The sequence below is a fragment of the Ranitomeya imitator genome, chromosome 2 (assembly GCF_032444005.1).
Source record: "Ranitomeya imitator isolate aRanImi1 chromosome 2, aRanImi1.pri, whole genome shotgun sequence".
Classification (NCBI taxonomy): domain Eukaryota; kingdom Metazoa; phylum Chordata; class Amphibia; order Anura; family Dendrobatidae; genus Ranitomeya; species Ranitomeya imitator.
Window position 1 is genome coordinate 833,896,218 of NC_091283.1, and position 21,411 is coordinate 833,917,628.

Genomic DNA, 21,411 nt, shown 5'->3' on the forward strand with positions numbered 1-21,411 from the left:
GTTGTATTTTAGAGGATTATTTATATTACTAGATGGTAGCCTGATTCTAACGCATCGGGTATTCTAGAATATGTATGTAGTTTATTTATGAAGATTTTAGAACAATACATTGAATACACAGGATTCGGCCGGCCGCGACCAATTAGCGAAGCGTAGTTCAAATCCCGCGCCAATTCGTGGCCTGACTGCCCCTGTCGCTGATTGTTCGCGGCCGGCCACGTAGTAAATAGCACAGCCACGTAGTATATAACAGCCCATGTAGTAAATAGCACAGCCACGTATTATATTGCACAGCCACGTAGTATATAGCACAGCCCATGGAGTGTATAGCACAGCCCACGGAGTATATAGCACAGCCACATAGTGTATAGGACAGCCCACGGAGTGTATAACAGCCCACATAGCATATCACACAGCCACGTAGTTTATAACAGCCCACGTAGCATATAACACAGCTCACATAGTATATAACAGCCCACGCATGCAGTATATAACACAGCCCACGTAGTGTATAACACAGGCCACGTAGTGTATAACACAGCCCACATAGTATATAGCACAGCCACGTAGTATATTGCACAGCCACGTAGTGCATTGCACAGCCACGTAGTACATTGCACAGCCCACGTAGTATATTGCACAGCCCACGTAGTATATTGCACAGCCACGTAGTACATTGCACAGCCACGTAGTACATTGCACAGCCCACGTAGTATATTGCACAACCCACGTAGTATATTGCACAGCCCACGTAGTATATTGCACAGCCCTCATAGTATATAGCACAGCCTACGTAGTATATAGCACAGCCCACACAGTATATTGCACAGCCCACGTAGTACATTGCACAGCCCACGTAGTACATTGCACAGCCCACATAGTACATTGCACAGCCCACGTAGTACATTGCACAGCCAACGTAGTACATTGCACAGCCAACGTAGTACATTGCACAGCTCACTTAGTATACTGCACAGCCCACGTAGTATATTGCACAGCCCACGCAGTATATAGCACAGCCCACGTAGTATATTGCACAGCCCACACAGTATATAGCACAGCCCACACAGTATATTGCACAGCCCACGCAGTACATTGCACAACCCACGCAGTATATTGCATAGCCCACACAGTATATTGCACAGCCCACGTAGTATATTGCACAACCCATGTAGTATATTGCACAGCCCACATAGTATATAGCAATGTGGGCATCATATCACTGTTAAAAAAAAGAATTAAAATAAAAATTAGTTATATACTCACCTTCCGTTAGCCCCCGAATCCAGGCGAAGCGTTTACCGATGCTCCTCGAGCGCTCCAGTCTCAAGAGTGCATTGCGGTCTCGCGAGATGATGACGTAGCGGTCTCGTGAGACCGCTACGTCATCATCTCGCGAGATCGCAATGCATGGAGCGGTCACCGGAGCGTCGCGAGGAGCGGGAAAGGCCTGTTCTGGATCCGAGAGGCCGACGGACAGTGAGTATATAACTATTTTTTATTTTTTTTATTATTTTTAACAGTAGATCTTTTTACTATTGATGCTGCATAGGCATAACGCGGCATAACGCGGTCCGTTAACGCTGCCATTAACCCTGGGAGTAAGGAGCGGCCATTTTGCCGCCGGACTGTGCCAGTCGCTGATTGGTCGTGGCTGTTTTGCCGCGACCAATCAGCAACTTGGGATTTCCGTTACAAACAGACAGACGGAAGTGACCCTTAGACAATTATATAGTGGATTGATCAACAACTATGTTCTCAATCAACCCAAAAGACTCATAAATATCATAGCTTAATATTTTTGGAGGTTGGAGTGGGGTTTTTTGTTTAGATTTGGCTATCTTAGGAGGATATCTGTTTGTGCAGGTAACTATTACTGTGAAGAATTATTAGGCAACTTAATAAAAAACCAAATATATTCCCATGTCACTTGTTTATTTTCACCAGGTAAACCAATATAACTGCACAAAATTTAGAAATAAACATTTCTGACATGCAAAAACAAACCCCCCAAAAATGAGTGACCAATATAGCCCCCTTTCTTTATGATGACACTCAGCAGCCTCCATCCATAGATTGTCAGTTGTTTGATCTGTTTACGATGAACATTGGTGCAGCAGCCACCACAGCCTCCAGACACTGTGCCGAGAGGTGGACGATTTTCCCTCCCTGTAGATCTCACATTTTATGAGGGACCACAGGTTCTCTATGGGGTTCAGATCAGGTGAACAAGGGGGCCATGTTCATCTTCTTTGAGACCTTTACTGGCCAGCCACGCTGTGGAGTAGTTGGAGGCATCTGATGGAGCATTGTCCTGCATGAAAATCATGTTTTTCTTGAACGATACCAACTTCTTCCTGTACCACTGCTTGAAGAAGTTTTCTTCCAGAAACTAGCAGTAGGTCTGGGAGTTGAGCTTCACTCCATCCTCAACCCGAAAAGGTCCCAAAAGTTCATCTTTGATGATACCAGCCCATACCAGTACCCACCTCCACCTTGCTGGCGTCTGAGTCGGAGTGGAGCTCTCTGCCCTTTACTGATCCAGCCTCTGGCCCATCCATCTGGCCCATCAAGAGTCACTCTCATTTCATCAGTCCATAAAACCTTTGAAAAGTCAGTCTTAAGATATTTCTTGGCCCAGTCTTGACGTTTTATCTTATGCTTCTTGTACAAAGTTGGTCGTTTTTCAGGCTTCCTTACCTTGGCCATGTCCCTGAGTATCGCACACCTTGTGCTTTTTGTTACTCCAGTAACGTTGCAGCTCTGAAATATGGCAAAACTGGTGGCAAATGGCATCTTGGCAGCTTCACGCTTGATTTTCCTCAATTCATGGCCAGTTATTTTGCGCCTTTTTGCCCAACACGATTCTTGCGACCCTGTTGGCTATTTGCCATGAAACGCTTGATTGTTCGGTGATCACGCTTCAAAAGTTTGGCAGTTTCAAGACTCCTGTATCCCTCTGCAAGACATCTCACAATTTTGGACTTTTTAGAGCCCGACAAATCTCTCTTCTGACCCATTTTGCCAAAGGAAAGGAAGTTGCCTAATAATTAAGCGCACCTTATATAGGGTGTTGATGTCATTAAACAACACCCCTCCTCATTACAGAGATGCACATCACCTGATTTACTGAATTGGTAGTTGGCTCTCAGCCTTAGAGTAGGACAACATGTGATCAAAATACAACTTGCCGAATAATTCTGCACACAGTGTAAAGTTAAAGATGACACATGTCTTTTGTATTTTAGGCTATTATGCAGTATATATGTATTGTGATTTTTTACATTTTAAAAATAACAAAAAGGAAAATGGGCCAATGCAAAAGTTTGTGCAATATGTGCAGTTAGTATCACAGTTTGTAAACGCTTTTTGTGGCCAGACTAGAGTCTTTCAATTCTTGATTGACGGATTTTCATCCTTTCTTCTAGTTCTGTGGGATTCCTGGGTCATCTTCCATCCTCTGCTATTTTGAGGTTTAGCCACAGATTTTCAATGATGTTCAGATCAAGGGACTATGATGGCCATTGTAAAAACTTCAGCTCGCACCTTATGAGGTAATTTATTGTGGATTTTGGAGTGTGTTTGGGATTATTATCCATTTGTAGAAGCCTTCTTCTTCCTCTTTTCAGCTTCAGCTTTTTAACAGATGGAGTTATGTTTGCATCAAGAATTTGTTGAAATTTCATTGAATCCATTCTTCCCTCTACCCGTGAAAGGTTCCCCGTGCCATTGGCTGCAACACAACCCCAAAGCATGATTGATCCACCTCCATGCTTATTGGTTGGCGAGATGTTCTTTTCCTGAAATTCTGTGCCCTTTTATCTCCACACATACCTTTGATCATTGTGGCCACAGAGTTCCATTTTAACCTCATTGGTCCACAGGACTTGTTTCCAAAATGCATCAGGCTTGTTTAGATGTTTTGCATACTTCTGACGATGAATTTTATAATGAGGATGCAGGAGAGGTTTTCTTCTGATGACTCTTCCATGAAGGCCATATTTGTCCAGGTGTCTCTGAACAGTAGAACAATGTACCACAACTCCACATACTGCTAAATCTTCCTGAAGGTCTTTTGCAGTCAAGTGGGGGTTCTGATTTGCCTCTCTAGCAAACCTACAAACCGTTCTCACTGAAATTTTGCTTGGTCTTCCAGAGCTTATCTTGACCTCCATTGTTCCTGGTAACTGCAATTTCTTAATAACATTTCAGAGGAAAGGAAAACTTGAAAACACTTTGCTCTCTTCTTATAGCCTTCTCCTGATTTGTGGGCCTCCACCATTTTCATTTTCAGAGTGCTAGGCAGCTTCTTACAAGAACCAATGGCTGCTGTTTTTTTGGTACACGGTTAGAGGAGGCTGGGTTTTTGTAAAGCTGAGAAATTTGCATCAGCTGGCCTTTCCCAATGATGATAATGAACAAGCCTTAACCCTAACAGACTAATTAAGGTCTGAAATCTTGTTCAAAGTTATCTAATTACACAAATCTCCAAGGGCGTCAAAACTTTTGCATCTGCCCATTTTCCTTTTTGTAATTTTTTACATGTAAAAACCCTGCTCCAATACCTCTTTCCATTGACTGCAACATATGATGATATTTTCTAGAGATTAGACCAGTCGTATACTTTGCCGATGATAATGACTCAAGTGCGGAGCTTTTTTGAATTTCGGGTGCAGTAACACTAAACTGGGACCAGAACGCGTGCCACAGTTGTAGGTATTGAAATAAGGAAGCATTAGGAAACCCATATTCTTGTTGGAGTTTATTGAAGCTTTTAAGTATTCCTTTTTCTAGTATACTGTCCATAGTTTGTATTCTCTTCGGTTCCCACCCTTTAAACCCCTTTAACTTGTCAAACTCCGCTAATTTATGATTGTGCCATATTGGGGTAAATTTGGAGTAACCAGTAATTAATCTCTTTCCCCTCTCGCACATCTTGTATATTTACGCCATAGTTGGCCACTCCCCATCCACGCGGCTCGCACCCCCTTACAAAATGTGAATAGGTGAAAAGTATTGTCTGTCATGTAAAACAAGTCTTCCCGCTTTGCCCATACTCTCCCTCTTTTCCCAACCGTGGATATGCTGTATCTGTGATGCTATAAAGTACATCCATGGATCTGGTAGATGTCTCCCTTCTTCTTCTGCTCCTCCTCCCTTCTCACAGCATATGGAGCTCTGATCCAGTCAGATGTCTCCCCTCTTCTGTTCCTCCTCCTTTCTCACAGCATATGGAGCTCTGATCCAATCAGATGTCTCCCCTCTTCTGCTCCTCCTCCCTTCTCACTGCATTGGATGCTCTGATCCAATCAGATGTTTCCCTTCTTTTGCTCCTCCTCCCTTCTCACAGCATATGGAGCTCTGATCCAATCAGATGTCTCCCCTCTTCTGTTGCTCCTCCCTTCTCACAGCATATGGAGCTCTGATCCAATCAGATGTCTCCCCTCTTCTGTCCTCTTCACAGCATATGGAGCTCTGATCCAATCAGATGTTTCTCTTCTGCTCCTCCTCCCTTTTCACAGCATATGGAGCTCTGATCCAATCAGATGTCTCCTCTCTTCTGTTCCTCCTCCCTTCTCACAGCATATGGAGCTCTGATCCAATCAGATGTCTCCCCTCTTCTGCTCCTCCTCCCTTCTCACAGCATATGGAGCTCTGATCCAATCAGATGTTTCCCCCCTTCTGTTGCTCCTCATCCCCTCTCACAGCATGCAACCTCACAGACACAGAGAGAGAGGGAAACTGCAGCTGCATCCCCCTCCTTTATGTCTGCCATTTACTATTTCACTCCAGATAGATTTTTTTGGTGGCCGATGAATATTTGGAACATTTAGAGAGATGTTACAGACAGGAAAAAGACGAACTACAAGTTGCAGAAGGTGAGGAAGAACTATGACATGGAGGTTTCCTATATTCACATAATTTAAGCTAAAATTGGTATTATAATTCTAGATGGCATTTGACATTATCATGCCATGCTGAAGGTATTATGGGCTGTGTCTGGTGATACTGGAGATACTGTTTATGTTATGTGGACACTGCTGCAGGATACTGCTACTTTTGCAATACATTGAAGTTTTTGAAAGATTGCTCATAGCTATTGATGTTGTCTAAAATTAATTAGTAAATATATAGTTGAGCAAATTTTGCAAACAGACTCTATGGTACAACAGTGGAGGGGATTCTGCACAGTAACAGGAGCCAGGACGCTGCAGAGTATTATTATTATTATGCTTACTTATATAGTGCCAACATATTCGGCAGCACTTTTGCAGACATTGGCATCACTGTCCCCATTGGGGCTCACAATCTAAATTCCCTATCAGTAAGTTGGACTGTGGGAGGATCTCACAGTGGCTGCGACCCGGTCCGTGGCCCTGGGCACCCTATAAAAGGGGAAAGGTCTTTTAAGGGGAATTGTGGATAAAGTCTATTGTTCTTGACGCCCCCTGTGGTTCTCGGTCAATAGGGACCGACGCTGCTTAAAGGGGTCCTCTGGGGTGATGTTGTTGCAGCAAGATGGTATACCTTCCCACAGGTGAAGCGGGGTCCCCAGGGCTTCCCAAGTGTAGAGCACCGATGGTGTGGTCAATGGTATGGCAAAGAACGAGGACACAGGGTTTGCAGTCTTTTACCTGGTTTACTGATGTTAGCAGTCCTCAGTCCAGAGTACCAAGTGCATGGGTAGCCATGGTCCGGCCGGCTTGTAGGCAATAGGTGATCCCTCTCCCAGGTGAGGTCTGTAAGCCTGTCCTACTTGCGCTACTTTAGTTGGCAAGGTCCCTGCTGCTTGAAGCTTGGTTGCAAAGTCCCCTCTCTCCTGTCCTAAGACAGATGTCTGTATGATAGGCAGTGCGAGCCTGTTTATAGGGTCTCTATCATGACCTGGGCTCTCAGTTTACTGCTTCACCTCAGACTTGATGCAGGCAATTGGCATACAGTCCTATGCCCTCCGGTTCTGTCGCGCGTCCTGGAGAACAACATCACCTCGGGCTCCTGGTACCCGGTTGCTGCGCTCTGGCTCTTAGGGTGTCCTTCCGCTGTTCCCCTCCTGAGCCTCTTCCTCCTCTGTGCTTGTTCCCTCTAAGCTCCTCCACTATTCAACTCCTTCAAGTTCTCACTCTTTCCAGGGGCCACAGCTCATATGAGGCTGTGCAGCCCCTGCCTCTCTTCCAGATGTCCTTCTCCTCTCCTCACTCCTCTACAACTCGCTGACTCCTCCTCCAGACCAGGATACATAAAGTCTAAGGAAGGTCCCCTGAATCAGGGTCCTGAGCTCCCCCTCCAGGCCTAGATTCACATGTGTTGAATGTGAGTGCCTTACCTGATAGAAAGAATCTCCCTTGCCTCCAAGCGAGACATCACCCTCCCCGAATGGAAGGCAACATCACTGCAACAACGGGTTACCTGGGGTGTTGCTGAGGAAACCCACGGAAATATAGGGAGAGCATACAAACTCCTTACATATGTTGGCTTTGGTGAAATTTGAACTCAGGACTAACCACTGAGACACTACTGCAGAAGAGGAGTAGGGATGTTGCAGACTAACAGGAGCAGGGAAGCTGAGCAGTATCAGGAGCAGGGAATTTGCAGAGTAATAGGAGCAGGGAAGCTGCATAATAACAGGAGTAGGAAGCTGCAAAGTAATAGGAGCAGGGAAGCTGCAGAGTAGCAGGGTCAGGGATGCTGCAGAATAACAGGAGCAGGGATGCTGCAGAGTAATAGGAGCAGGGAAGCTGCAGAATAATAGGAGCAGGGAAGCTGCAGAGTAACAGGAGCAAGGAAGCTGCAGCATAACAGGAGCAGGGAAGCTGCAGAGTAACAGGAGCAGGGAAGCTGCAGAGTAACAGGAGCAGGGAAGCTGCAGCGTAACAGGAGCAGGGAAGCTGCAGAATAACAGGAGCAGGGAAGCTGCAGAGTAATATGAGCAGGGATGCTGCAGAATAATAGGAGTAGGGAAGCTGCAGAGTTACAGGAGCAGGGAAGCTGCGCAGTAACAGGAGCAGGGAAGCTGCAGAATAACAGGAGCAGGGAAGCTGCAGAATAACAGGAGCAGGGAAGCTGCAGAATAATAGGAGCAGGGAAGCTATAGAGTAACAGGAGCAGGGATATGTTTTTGTGCATAGTTGAGTTTCTTGACTTTGTTTGCACGTTGAAGGTCTGGCTTTTGACCACGACTATTCCAGGAAGATGATTTCTGGCCAGACTTCTCCAAACAGTAGATTGTTGAAGCTGGGTTGCTGCCAGTTCTGAGCTGATGGCACAGCTGGACATTTTCCGATTTCAAAGGGAAGTAACATGTATTTCATTGGCCGACCATTGCGCCTACGGTCCTCAACATTGCCCATTTCTTGGTGCATCTTCAAAATAGCCTGAACAGCACCCCCAGTCTACTTTGAATTTTTTGCTTAGGCGAAACCTTGCTGATGTAGTATAACTACCTTTGTTTAGTTTTTGTGCTCAGTCTCGCCACGGTGCAAGACATGTGGCATGAAACTGTCTTCTACAACCTCACCTTTGTAGCAAACTTTGTCTACTCCTCACCCAGTTTTAAGCTTTTTTCTGTTTCATTTAGTGTCTTTGTTCCAGCCTATACAGTTATATGAAAAATTTTGGGCACCCCTATTAATCTTAAGCTTAATGTTTTATACAAATAGTTTTTTTTGCAACAGCTATTTCAGTTTCATATATCTAATAACTGTTGGACACAGTAATGTTTCTGCCTTGAAATGAGGTTTATTGTACTAACAGAAAATGTGCAATCTGCATTCAAACAAAATTTGACAGGTGCATAAGTATGGGCACCCCACCAGAAAAGTGACATTAATATTTAGTAGATCCTCCTTTTGCAACAATAACAGCCTTTAGTCGCTTCCTGTAGCTTTTAATGAGTTCCTGGATCCTGGATGAAGGTATTTTTGACCATTCCTCTTTACAAAACAATTCCAGTTCAGCTAAGTTTGATGGTCGCTGAGCATGGACAGCCTTCTTCAAATGATCCCACAGATGTTCAATGATATTCAGGTCTGGGGACTGGGATGGCCATTTCAGAACAGTGTAATTGTTCATCTGCATGAATGCCTGAGTAGATTTGGAGCGGTGTTTTGGATCATTGTCTTGCTGAAAGATCCATCCCCTGCGTAACTTCAACTTTGTCACTGATTCATGAACATTATTGTCAAGAATCTGCTGATACTGAGAGGAATCCATGCGTCCCTCAACTTTAACAAGATTCCCGGTGCCGGCATTGGCCACACAGCCGCAAAGCATGATGGAACCTCCACCAAATTTTACTGTGGGTTGCAAGTGTTTTTCTTGGAATGCTGTGTTTTTTGGCCGCCATGCATAACGCCTTTTTGTATGACCAAACAACTCAATCTTGGTTTCATCAGTCCACAGGACCTTCTTCCAAAAAGAAATTGGCTTCTCTAAATGTGCTTTTGCATATCTCCGCCGACTCTGTTTGTGGCGTGCTTGCAGAAACGGCTTCTTTCGCATCACTCTCCCATACAGCTTCTCCTTGTGCAAAGTGCGTTGTATAGTTGACCGATGCACAGTGACACCATCTGCAGCAAGTTGATGCTGCAGCTCTCTGGAGGTGGTCTGAGGATTGTCCTTGACTGATCTCACCATTCTTCTTCTCTGCCTTTCTGATGTTTTTCTTGGCCTGCCACTTCTGGCCTTAACAAGAACTGTACCTGTGTTCTTCCATTTCCTTACTATGTTCTTCACAGTGGAAATTGACAGGTTAAATCTCTGAGACAGCTTTTTGTATCCTTCCCCTGAACAACTATGTTGAATAATCTTTGTTTTCAGATCATTAGACACTTGTTTTGAGGAGCCCATGATGCCACTCTTCAGAGGAGATTCAAACAGGAGAACAACTTGCAAGTGGCCACTTTAAGTAGCTTTTCTCATGATTGCATACACCTGGCTATGAAGTTCAAAGCTCAATGAGGTTAGAAAACCAAAAAAAGTGCTTTAGTAAGTCAGTAAAAAGTAGGTAGGAGTATTTAAAACAATAAAATAATAAGGGTGCCCATACTTATGCACCTGTCAAATTTTGTTTGAATGCAGATTGCACATTTTCTGTTAGTACAATAAACCTCATTTCAAGGCAGAAACATTACTGTGTCCAACAGTTATTAGATATATGAAACTGAAATAGCTGTTGCAAAAAACAAACAAACAATGTTTATAAAACATTAAGCTTAAGATTAATAGGGGTGCCCAAACTTTTTCATATAACTGTATAAGAAAATTATGATCATCATCACTTATTTGGTATAGTTGGTCAGTCATACACCTGACTATAATCCTACAAAATCTCTGACCTTTTGGAAGTTATTTTAGATGGATTAGTCACCTAAGCTAAATTTTTGGAAATATAAGACTGAACCCTAAAAAAAGATTTGTGTCTTAAATTATTCTTGGCCCCAAAGTTACCATGAAAACTGTGTATTTGACACAACTATCTCTGTGATGATGCCTGTCGGCCGCCCGGGGTCCCGCTGGTACCCACCCATGCCTTGAGTAGGGGGCTTCTTCTTGTCCTGCTTTGATCGGAAAGGTGGTCGCACATGCATGGTTCACTCCATTCCAAAGAGCTGAGCGTGCACGGCCATCTCTCCATACTTTGAAAAGCCGACCAAGGACTATGCATCTTGGATAATTAGCCCCACGTTAGTCCTCGTTATCTTGTTCCTAGCCTGCTCTTCATGATTGTCAGGTCTCGCCCCATACGCGCACATAGGGAGAGACCTGTCAATCTAGGGGAGCAGAGTAGGGAAAAGACAACTGTGAACCACTAGTCATCCAATCCAAGATACATAGCGTCTGATTCATCATTTGTAGTGGTGGTGGTGGGGGGTAGAAGTCACTTTTTTTGTCTTATGGTACTCATTGACATTTTTTGCACCAAATTCTTCTGCTGTTCTTGAATTCTGTGCAAATGCAAAAATGCTCTGCATTTTTGTCTTTAACCTTTTTGACGCCTTTTTAAAGCAAAAAAGTTTTATGTCCTTCTAAAATGTTACACAATTTGCATGAAAGCTCCTAATAGTGCATAAAAACACTCTGGCGAGGAACTGGAGTACATTTGAGCACCACAATTTTAAAAAAGCAATTGATGAATCAGCCGAAAACATCTGGAAAATCCCAACCCCCACCCACAATCACAAACATAAAAAAAGCAAAAAAACAGGAGATCAAATAAAATAAATGTAAAGCGGTATTCCCAGCTTCAAGATCCTATCCCAATATGTAGTAGGTATAATAATGATAATATTAGCAAATGCCTCCAATTATAAATGTAGTATAGTTCTTCTGATTCGCTATCTTGCTTACTCCATGTGCAGGGCATTGCAGTAGCTTAGATATCCATGGTTACGATCAGTGACATACTGCCAATAGCAGCAAGACCACGCGGCTGCTATGGGGACCATGAGCCGGCGGGTCCCGGTGATGGTTCCGGCATCGGGCCCCCTTTTCACCCGTCATTGCAAGGTCAACTGTATAGGCAACCTAGGTGCAGGTAAAATTGAAAGCAATGATGAAAGAGGGAGCGTCAGCAGGCGCTGTGACATCACTACATGGCACCCGCTGTGCTGAGATGTGTGTGTGCTTCAGAACGCTCGTTGCCAAGACTTGAGCAGCAGGGGAATGAGGAGGAGAGGTGAGTATTGTATTTTTTTTATTTCTTTTTTAATCAATGAGTAAATTGTGGTGGCCATAATACTGTATAAAGGACTATGGTCTATGGAGGACTATGGGGAGTGTATTACACAGCACGATCTATGGAGGACTATAGGGAGTGCAATTATACTATATGGAGTACTATGCGGAGTGCATTATACTATATGGAGGACTATGCGGAGTGTATTATACTGTATGGAGAACTATGAGAAGCGCATTATACTGTATGGAGGACCATGTGCAGTGCATTATACTGTATGGAGGACTATGGGGAGTGCATTATACTGTATGGAGTACTATGCGGAGTGCATTATACTATATGGAGTACTATACGGAGTGTATTATACTGTATGGAGAACTATAAGAAGCGCATTATACTGTATGGAGTACTATGCGGAGTGCATTATACTGTATGGAGGACTATGGGGAGTGCATTATACTATATGGATGACTATGGGGGGTGCATTATACTGTATGGAGGACTATGGGGAGTGCATTATACTATATGGATGACTATGGGGGGTGCATTATACTGTATGGAGGACTATGGGGAGTGCATTATACTGTATGGAGTACTATAGGGGTGCATTATACTGTATGGAGGACTATGCGGAGTGCATTATACTGTATGGAGGACTATGCGGAGTGCATTATACTGTATGGAGGACTATGAGAAGCGCATTATACTGTATGGAGGACCATGTGCAGTGCATTATACTGTATGGAGTACTATGCGGAGTGCATTATACTGTATGGAGGACTATGGGGAGTGCATTATACTGTATGGAGTACTATGGAGGTGCATTATACTGTATGGAGGACTATGCAGAGTGCATTATACTGTATGGAGGACCATGTGCAGTGCATTATACTGTATGGAGGACCATGTGCAGTGCATTATACTGTATGGAGTACTATGCGGAGTGCATTATACTGTATGGAGTACTATGCGGAGTGCATTATACTGTATGGAGGACCATGTGCAGTGCATTATACTGTATGGAGGACCATGTGCAGTGCATTATACTGTATGGAGTACTATGCGGAGTGCATTATACTGTATGGAGGACTATGGGGAGTGCATTATACTGTATGGAGGACCATGTGCAGTGCATTATACTGTATGGAGTACTATGCAGAGTGCATTATACTATATGGAGTACTATGCGGAGTGTATTATACTGTATGGAGAACTATGAGAAGCGCATTATACTGTATGGAGGACCATGTGCAGTGCATTATACTGTATGGAGTACTATGCGGAGTGCATTATACTGTATGGAGGACTATGGGGAGTGCATTATACTGTATGGAGGACCATGTGCAGTGCATTATACTGTATGGAGTACTATGCGGAGTGCATTATACTGTATGGAGGACTATGGGGAGTGCATTATACTATATGGATGACTATGGGGGTGCATTATACTTATGGAGGACTATGGGGAGTTCATTATACTATATGGAGGACTATGGGGGTGCATTATACTGTATGGAGGACTATGCGGAGTGCATTATACTTTATGGAGGACTGTGGGCTGTGCATTATACTATATGGAGTACTATGCAGAGTGCATTATACTATATGGAGGACTACGGGGAGAGCATTATACTATATGGAGGACTATAGTGAGTGGATTATACTATATGGAGGACTATGGAGAGTGCATTATATTATATTGAGGAGTATGTGATGCATTATACAATATGGAGGACTATGGGGAGCGTATTATACTATATGGAGAACTATTGGGAGTGTAATATACTATGGTGAATTATTATGAAGTGCAGTATACAATATGGAGGACTATGGGACCTACTATACTATAAGAATGGGTGTGTGGGAGCTATTATAATATGTGGTGGCCATTTTAATATTTGGATGGCTATGTGGGAGCATTTATACTTTATGGAGGGCTATGAGGGGCCAATATACTGTGTGCAAGCAATTACACAGTGTGAAGGTTTGTGTGGGCTCCATCATACTGTATGTGTGGTCATTATACTGTTTGTTGGGCTAGCAGAGGCCATTATACATTGTGGTGAGGTGTGGGAGCCATTGTATTGTATGTAGTCCCATTATACTTTACTGCATGGAGGGCTGTGTGGGGTCACAGTTGGGCAATCATACTGTATTGGAATCACCATACTTTGCCGGGTGGAGTTTAGGTGGAGTACAGTCAGGTCAACCGAATATTTTTTTGTTGTTGTTGTTGAGGTGGGAGCCCAATTAGAACTTCTGCTATGGTGCCCAATGATTTCTATGTTTGCCCCTGTTACAATCATACCATTAACTGTTAATATGTGAGTGGTCATTATCATGGATACCTAAGTTTCTGCAATGCCCGCATCTTTTCAGGCACGTGACAGCTGATTTGATTTGACATCCGATCTGTAAAAATATAAAAAGAAATTATCTGATCAGTAAACAGCATAACGGGGAAAAAAATAATAACGCCATAAGTATGCTTTTTTTGGTCGCCGCAACATTGCAATAAAATGCAATAGAGGGGATCAAATCATCATATCCACCCCAAAATGGTATCAATAAAACCATCAGCTTGGCGCGCAAAACATAAGCCCTCATCTAGACCTAATTCCCGAAAAATGGAGACGCTACGGGTCTTGGAAAATCATACCATTTTTATTTTATATGTTTTATATACTTTTTTGGATTTTTTTTCACCACTTAAATAAAAAAGAACCTACACATGTTAGGTATCTGTGAACTCGTAAGGCTATGTGCGCACGTTGTGGATTTGGCTGCGGATCCGCAGTGGATTGGCAGCTGCGGATTCGCAGCAGTTTTCCATGCGTTGTACAGTTCCATGTAAACCTATGGAAAACGAAATCCGCAGTGACCATGGTGCAGAAAATACCACGCAGAAACGCAGCGTTGTATTTTCCGCAGCATGTCAATTCTTTGTGCGGATTCTGTAGCGGTTTACACCTGCTCCATAATAGGAATCCGCATGTGTTAAACCGCAGGTGGAATCCGCACAAAATCTGCATGAATTCCGCGGTAAATCCGCAGATAAATGCAGTGCATTTCACCTGCGGACTTTACAAAAAAGGTGCAGAAAAATCAGCACCCTATTCCGCAACGTGGGCACATGGCCTAATGGCCTGGAGAATCGTAATGGCAGGTCAGTTTTAGCATTTGGTGAATGTGGTAAAAAAAACAAAAAAAAAACTAAGAAAAATTGTGGAATTGCACTTTTTAAAAAATGTTTTCCCCCTTTTCCTGTACACTATACAGTAAAATCAATGGTGTTGTTCAAAAGTACAACTTGTCCCACAAAAAACAAGCCGTCACACGGCCATATTAATGGAATGTTAGTTAGCTGCTCGTTAGTCGTCAATTCCGAAAAAAAAAATAGACAGATCTTGTCCTCTACCAGGAATACTGGAGTAAAAAATGGGCAGAAAATGTTGTGCTATTTCGAAGAGTCCAAAATTGTGGATTAGGCTAAAACATAAAAATATTGTGCCAAACTGATGCCAAAAAAAAAGAGGAAATAAGGTAAAATTCTATAAAAAAAAAAAATAGGCACAAAGTAAGGTAAATACTGAATAAGGCGCAAATAAAAAAATAATAATTTTTTACTCAAAAAAAAAAAAAGTCAGAAAAGCAATGATGAATCGGCCCCAGCATGTACGGGGGAAGCATTATTCCCAGGGAGAGTAACTCCGTCACACAGCGCCGCACCGAGGCACCGTACAGCGGCATCCAGTGAGATAAGCCCTAAATTAAAGAAGCGCCATATTTACTCCACACGACTGTTCGGATCCCCCATTGTGCCTACAGGATAGGCGCTGTCACTGTCACAGTCAACTGGTAAAAAAAAAAAAAATCCAGTTATATTTAGGATCCGCCGATGCTGCACCAGCGCCCGTAGGCCGTCGTCTTGTCCTCTCGAGCATTCAATCAATAACCTAGGAAAATGTGAAACCCGAGCAGCTCTCCACCTGCGGACGACTCTCTTCCCGTAAGGCTCTGCCTCCAGCTCACATGACCGGTAGGCTGCATGGCTCACCTTCCACCAGGCAGGGTGAGTATAAGCCACCGGGGAAAGACAAGGGTGCACATACTTTTTTTTCTCCATAGTTTACATTCTGCAGGATGTTACGTGTCCGGTCAATAGAGACTTACAGATCCCCATTCACAATGGAGTCTCTGCTGCAGGTTTGCCGAGTGCGTCGTTCTCTGTCCTGGGAGGTTTCGTGGCCGGTGACGGCCGGTGTGCCCACATCCAGGTACAGATTAGGATTATGATGATAAACATGACCCCAAAAGCGCAGCTTGCAAGCCTCGACCCTTCACATGTTATTTTTCTCTTTTTCATTTTTTTTTTTAAGTTTTACAATTTTTCTTTTTTTTAAAGTTACCGTAACTTATCATCAGGTCAAAAGTCTCCAGTTTTTGCTCTATTTATTTCTCCTGCTGCTCTTCTTAGTAATTTAATTTTTGTTTTATTAAAATCCACCATACGGTTCCAGAGATATGAGAATTTACATTCAGTGTCAATTTTACCAAGGGGGTGTATCTTACTGGATTCTCTGGGGGGGCGTGTCTATATTATTACTCTGTGTGCAACGCCCCCTTGGTAAAGGTCATAAAAATTAGCGGCAAGTTAAAAGGGCCATATCTTGGGAACCGTGGATTCTATAAAACAATAACTAAGAATAAAATACTCAATGGATGAGCAAGAATAAAACAGGGGCAAAAATGGACACTACAAGGCCTGTATTTGTTGCAGTTTGTGTATAGGGCATTAATTTTTTTTCTTCTATTGAGTTCAGTGCCTAACTAATAAAAGGGGATTGGGCATGTTCGAATCCAGCATGCCCAACCCTTGTTTTTCCTAGGACATCCCCATATTCATTAGATGGTCAATGGATTTGGCCAAAATTCACCTAAATTTTTTTTTTTTTTTTTTTTGGGGGGGGGCATTATTGCATTTTTAATACCCTTTTACAAGTGCATTACTGTAAAGGGACGCTATCTACCTTTACAGTAATGAACTGCGACCACTTTGCACAGCTCTTTAGCCACCGTCCTTAGCTCTTGACATAATAGCCTTCCTACTACACCTCCTGGCTATGTGCTATACTGATACAACCAGCCCATTACCCCCTCAGTATAGCTTTTACTTTCCCACTACGCCCAGGATCTTCCTTACTACCCTATACCCATTTCAGAATACAGACTGCATACATTATTAAATAGATCTTTGCCCTAATAGTGTACTTTAAAAAAATACATGTCAAAAATGCTGTATAATCCTTTATTTCAAGTTTAAACTCAATCTCTGCCACCTAGTCTAATTGACAGCTCCTCAGTGCCCCTTCTCCCTGCTGCTGCTGCTGCTGAGCGCGAGGAGACTGAATACATTATATTCATGAGATCTCTCACATTTTAGCTAATTTTAACATCAGGATTATACAGCCATTTTTTTCACAGCAAGTACACCAGCCTCATCAGGCTCTAGATGTATCTAATAATGTATGGCTATTGTATTGTGAAATATGGTAATTTTTATTTATGCTCATCTATATTTCTCTTTAATTTTCCAGGTAGGATTTCCCTTACTGGATATTTTTGCCCCCTTCCCTTAACCCTCCCCCCTCCTGGCACTGTCGGAGGGGAAGTTCATGGTATCTGTTAACTGCAAGGAGATGGGGCCTGTGCACCCTGCAATATGAAAACGCGACAGAATAAAGACTCGGTGAGTATTGAATAATACTGGTATGGGGCCAATCGGATCATGGCTCCATCACACTCCCCCTCTGAAATACTTTGTGCTACAGGGGCTTTTTTCCTTCCTTTTCCTATTCCTGTCCTCACTGTTGCCCCCCAACCACCAAAAACTAAGCTCCCCTCATTTTCAAAATGTTTTTATTTTGCTTGAAACCCCAACCAATATGTCTCGTCCTCTGTTTTCTGTGTCGTCAAGAAGATGTCGATGAGGAGCGGAAGGAAAAAGGAGAGTGTGGGTCCACGGGAGGAGCGCAGAGCGAGGGGGAGAGCCTCTCCCGGTGCAATCAGCACATCCAGTAGCGACAGCAAGAGCGAAAAGGGCCGACCAAGTGCAAAGGTTAAAGATCTTCTTCTAGTCATCTTGGATCACTACGGTCAGGTCTGTCCGCCTTTCTTTATACTTTTCCATCTTTCTCCCACAGAAGGGACGCATGGATGACTCTGTCCCTAAGAATAGTAAACGGGAAAGAGTAAAAGACTCCTCCGAGAGTGAGGGAGAACCAGGGAAAAGTCAGAAGAAAGCTAAGATGGAGGTGAGAAACTCATCATTTGATTAATTTTACTTTTCGATAAATCTGATAACTATAGCCCGGTTGGAGCACTGCTTACTCCTGGGGTGCTGCTTTAAACCTCATTATTAGAGATGTGTTACCTGATGATAGGGTTAAGACTGAAATCTATAATTATATGAGTAAATTTACACCACGTTTCCTGGATTGTAGGTGTTGTACAATGTTTAAACCCAATTTGGAGAGTCGGACCCCCACCCACCCATGACGATAGTCCACAATTTTCTAAAACTTGAAAATCCCTTTATTACTGAATACTCAAAATGTAAATGTTATTCTTCATTTGTATTTTTCCACAGTCTCCTGAAGTTCCCCGTCCGCCTCCCGATGAAGAAAGCTTAGATGGGCAAAGCGGTAATGAAGATGGCGGGAGTGACCCCCGCGATATTGACCAGGATAACCGCAGCACGTCTCCAAGCTTGCACAGTGGGGACAGTGAAAGTGATGCGTCTTCTGTCCCTTCACCAAAATCATTTCCTTCTCTGTACAGGGGCCCTGGTTCTCCCCCACCGCCTCCTTCACCAGTTGCTGAAAATCCTGTGTTGCCACCACCACCTCAGGCTTCTCAGCCACCTGCGCCGAATGAGCCTCAGGCTGCTAGACCATACCCAGCTCTCCATCTTCCACAATTATATCCCAGTAGTGTTGGGATGATAAAATCTGGGCCTACACAGACTCCTCAAGCCAAGCCTCCACCCACCACCCCAATAGCAGGGTTGGGTTCTCCAAGGCCGCTGGCATCTCCTACAGCTCTCCCTCCCTCTTTACCCACCAGTTCTCCTTCCACAGCATCGTACCCCCATGTTTCCCACAACCTGCCTCCACCTCCAGCTTTGCGTCCCCTCAATGCATCTCCAGGACTGCCACCTCAGGTTGGAGAAAAAACTAGTCAACCTCTACCATCGTCTTCTTGTACACTTCGATATCCTCCTTACCCAGGACAGTACCCACCTGGTTATCCTCATCAGTATCCTACACAAGGGAAATATGGACAACCTCAGCCAGGTCCCCATCCATCTTGGGGCCAAGGTGGACTAAATTATGGACGGAATGAAGGAGCCCCTCGCTACCCTCAACCGTCTCCTCAAAATGGACAAATAGGTGGAGGCCAGAACCCTGGAGGCGGATTCGTTGCCCCTCACCACAGCAGCACACGTGCTCAATCTCCTCATAATAACCACCCCCCACACCCAATGCCTTCACCGGCCACAATTCAATCTCCAGCATCCCAAAGCAGTGTTCTCCACCCTCATGGAGGGTCATCAGTTGGACAGAGTCAGTCTCCGAACCATAATTCAAATAACTCTCACCATCCTCATATTCTACCCAACAGAGGACGCTCTCCTACCCCACAAAGTGGCCAACCACCAGCTGTTGCTCCACAATCCAGCCATCACCCCCCTCATGTTCTGCCTGGTGGAATTTTATCTCCAAGTTTACACCATCAGAACAACACTCAGATTTCAGCTCCTGGGTCTGGAAATGGTGGTGGACAATCACCTGTGCCCCCAAATACGTCTCAGCTCTCATCACAGCCTCCATCTACAGGTGGGAATTTGGGTTACTCCACCCAAGTGGAGCCCCAGAATTCTCAATCATCACATACTCCTTATCAAAACCACTCAACTTCGTCTGGTTGCCATCATCCTCCAAACACTCAGGCTTATGCTAACTACCCATTCCAAGGCTACAAAGGAGCTCCTCCAGCAGCACCACCTTATAAAAGTGGGCCTCCGCCACCGTATAAGGTGGGAACTCTTCCTGTTTCAACTCCTCCACCTGTCTCCACCCAGAGCTTTAAAGACTCTTCACCTTCTGCTCCTACGACTGCACCCCCACCGGCTCCTCCACCTGCAGCTCCTCCACCAGCACCGGCTCCAGTACAGATAAAACAGGAGCCAATTGAGGAGTGCGAGGCAGAGGGTGATAGTCCTGTTCCTCCTGTCAACAGCCCTTCACCTCCACCCAAGATTGTGGACACACCAAGTCATGCCAGTCAATCTGCAAGGTAAACTTAAATCAAATGTGTCCTTTTTTCAATGTTACATGTGACTATAAAATAAATGTATGAGCCGTTAGAAGTCCTACTATGCAACCGAAATCAAGCATTTCATGGATGAGACATTAATCTCTTAATCCATAAGATAATCATGCTTCATGCCTCTACAGGTTTAACAAACACCTGGATCGAGGCTACAATTCCTGCTGCCGGACCGATTTGTATTTTGTGCCCTTGGAAGGGTCAAAGCTTTCGAAGAAGCGAACGGAGCAGATAGAGAGAGCGCGACGGGAAAGCGAGCAGAGGGCCCGAGAGGAACGTGACCGAGAGCGTGAGCGTGAACGTGAACTGGAGAGGAACGTGGTAAGGGTGCGTCCATTGCTCAAAACATTGCTTCTTAGTTTACCATTCCCCAGCCATTAGCCACAGTAAGAGAGCTCCAATAGTCATGGCAGGAGAACTAGCTGGTTTTCTAATTTGCCCAAAATCTGGTGCCATGATTGAGACTACAAATATAATGCGGTAATCTTGTATTTCTCTTTCTTCTTTTATATTTTAGCAAAAATTGGAGTCTCGGTCTCACGACTGTCCTCAGCTGTGTCCTCAGCCCCCTCATCACCATCCCTCTTTGGCTTTACCTTCTCCATCATCTGCCCCACCTCGTCCACCTCACTTTGAGCCCCCCGGAACCGTAGCTGCTGTCCCTCCTTATTTAGGACCTGACACGCCTGCTCTTCGTACCTTAAGTGAATACGCTCGCCCTCATGTACTTTCACCAGCTGGGAGAGCACCTCAACATGGCCACCCTCCTCACCACCCATTCTATTTGCCGCTCGGAGATCCGCTCCTTGCATACAATTTGCCCGCTGTGTTCGCCAGTGACCCTACCAGGGCAGAAAGGGAGCTGCGAGAAAGGCTAAAACCTGGGTATGAAATGAAACCAGGAGAGCTAGATCCTATTCATGCAGCTACACTTTCCCTGCCTCCACCACCACATCACCAACCCCCTCCACAACCACCTCCCTCTAGTGCTGGTGTCCCTCCACAAATGGGATTGCACCACGCCTTCCAGTACCACCATGGGCAGCATTCTCACGCACATGCCCTGGAGAGGGAGAGGATGGTTCTGGGGGCCGCAGGAGCAGGGCCTGGAGGTGGACCCGGAGGCGCAGGAGCAGCTGGAGGGGCCCGAGGGGAGCTCTCCTACGCTGAACGACTGGCCGCAGAACGACAGCACGCAGAGAGAGTGGCTGCACTAAGTGGTGACCCCTTGACCAGACTCCAAATGTTGAACGTTACCCCGCATCATCACCAGCATTCCCACATCCACTCACACCTACACTTACACCAGCAGGACGCTATACATGCAGGTAAGTCCAACGGTCCTG

At 44.5% G+C, this 21,411-nt stretch overlaps 1 protein-coding gene across 8 annotated transcripts in view; it reads left to right on the plus strand.

Moving 5' to 3' along the window:
* ATN1 (atrophin 1) overlaps nt 1-21,411 on the plus strand; it is a 33,425-nt gene that overhangs the window by 3,055 nt on the left and 8,959 nt on the right. For 2 of the 8 annotated variants that reach the window (XM_069754161.1, XM_069754162.1), the window contains exons 2-7: nt 17,272-17,423; nt 17,652-17,792; nt 17,878-17,988; nt 18,324-20,032; nt 20,194-20,392; nt 20,583-21,393. In XM_069754161.1, the coding sequence (XP_069610262.1) occupies nt 17,397-17,423; nt 17,652-17,792; nt 17,878-17,988; nt 18,324-20,032; nt 20,194-20,392; nt 20,583-21,393 (2,998 nt within the window). In that variant the 5' untranslated portion in view covers nt 17,272-17,396. Of the gene's footprint in view, nt 1-3,428; nt 3,555-17,271; nt 17,424-17,651; nt 17,793-17,877; nt 17,989-18,323; nt 20,033-20,193; nt 20,393-20,582; nt 21,394-21,411 lie in introns of all 8 variants that reach the window. The other 6 variants (XM_069754166.1, XM_069754167.1, XM_069754163.1 and 3 more) reach the window with 5 other exon arrangements.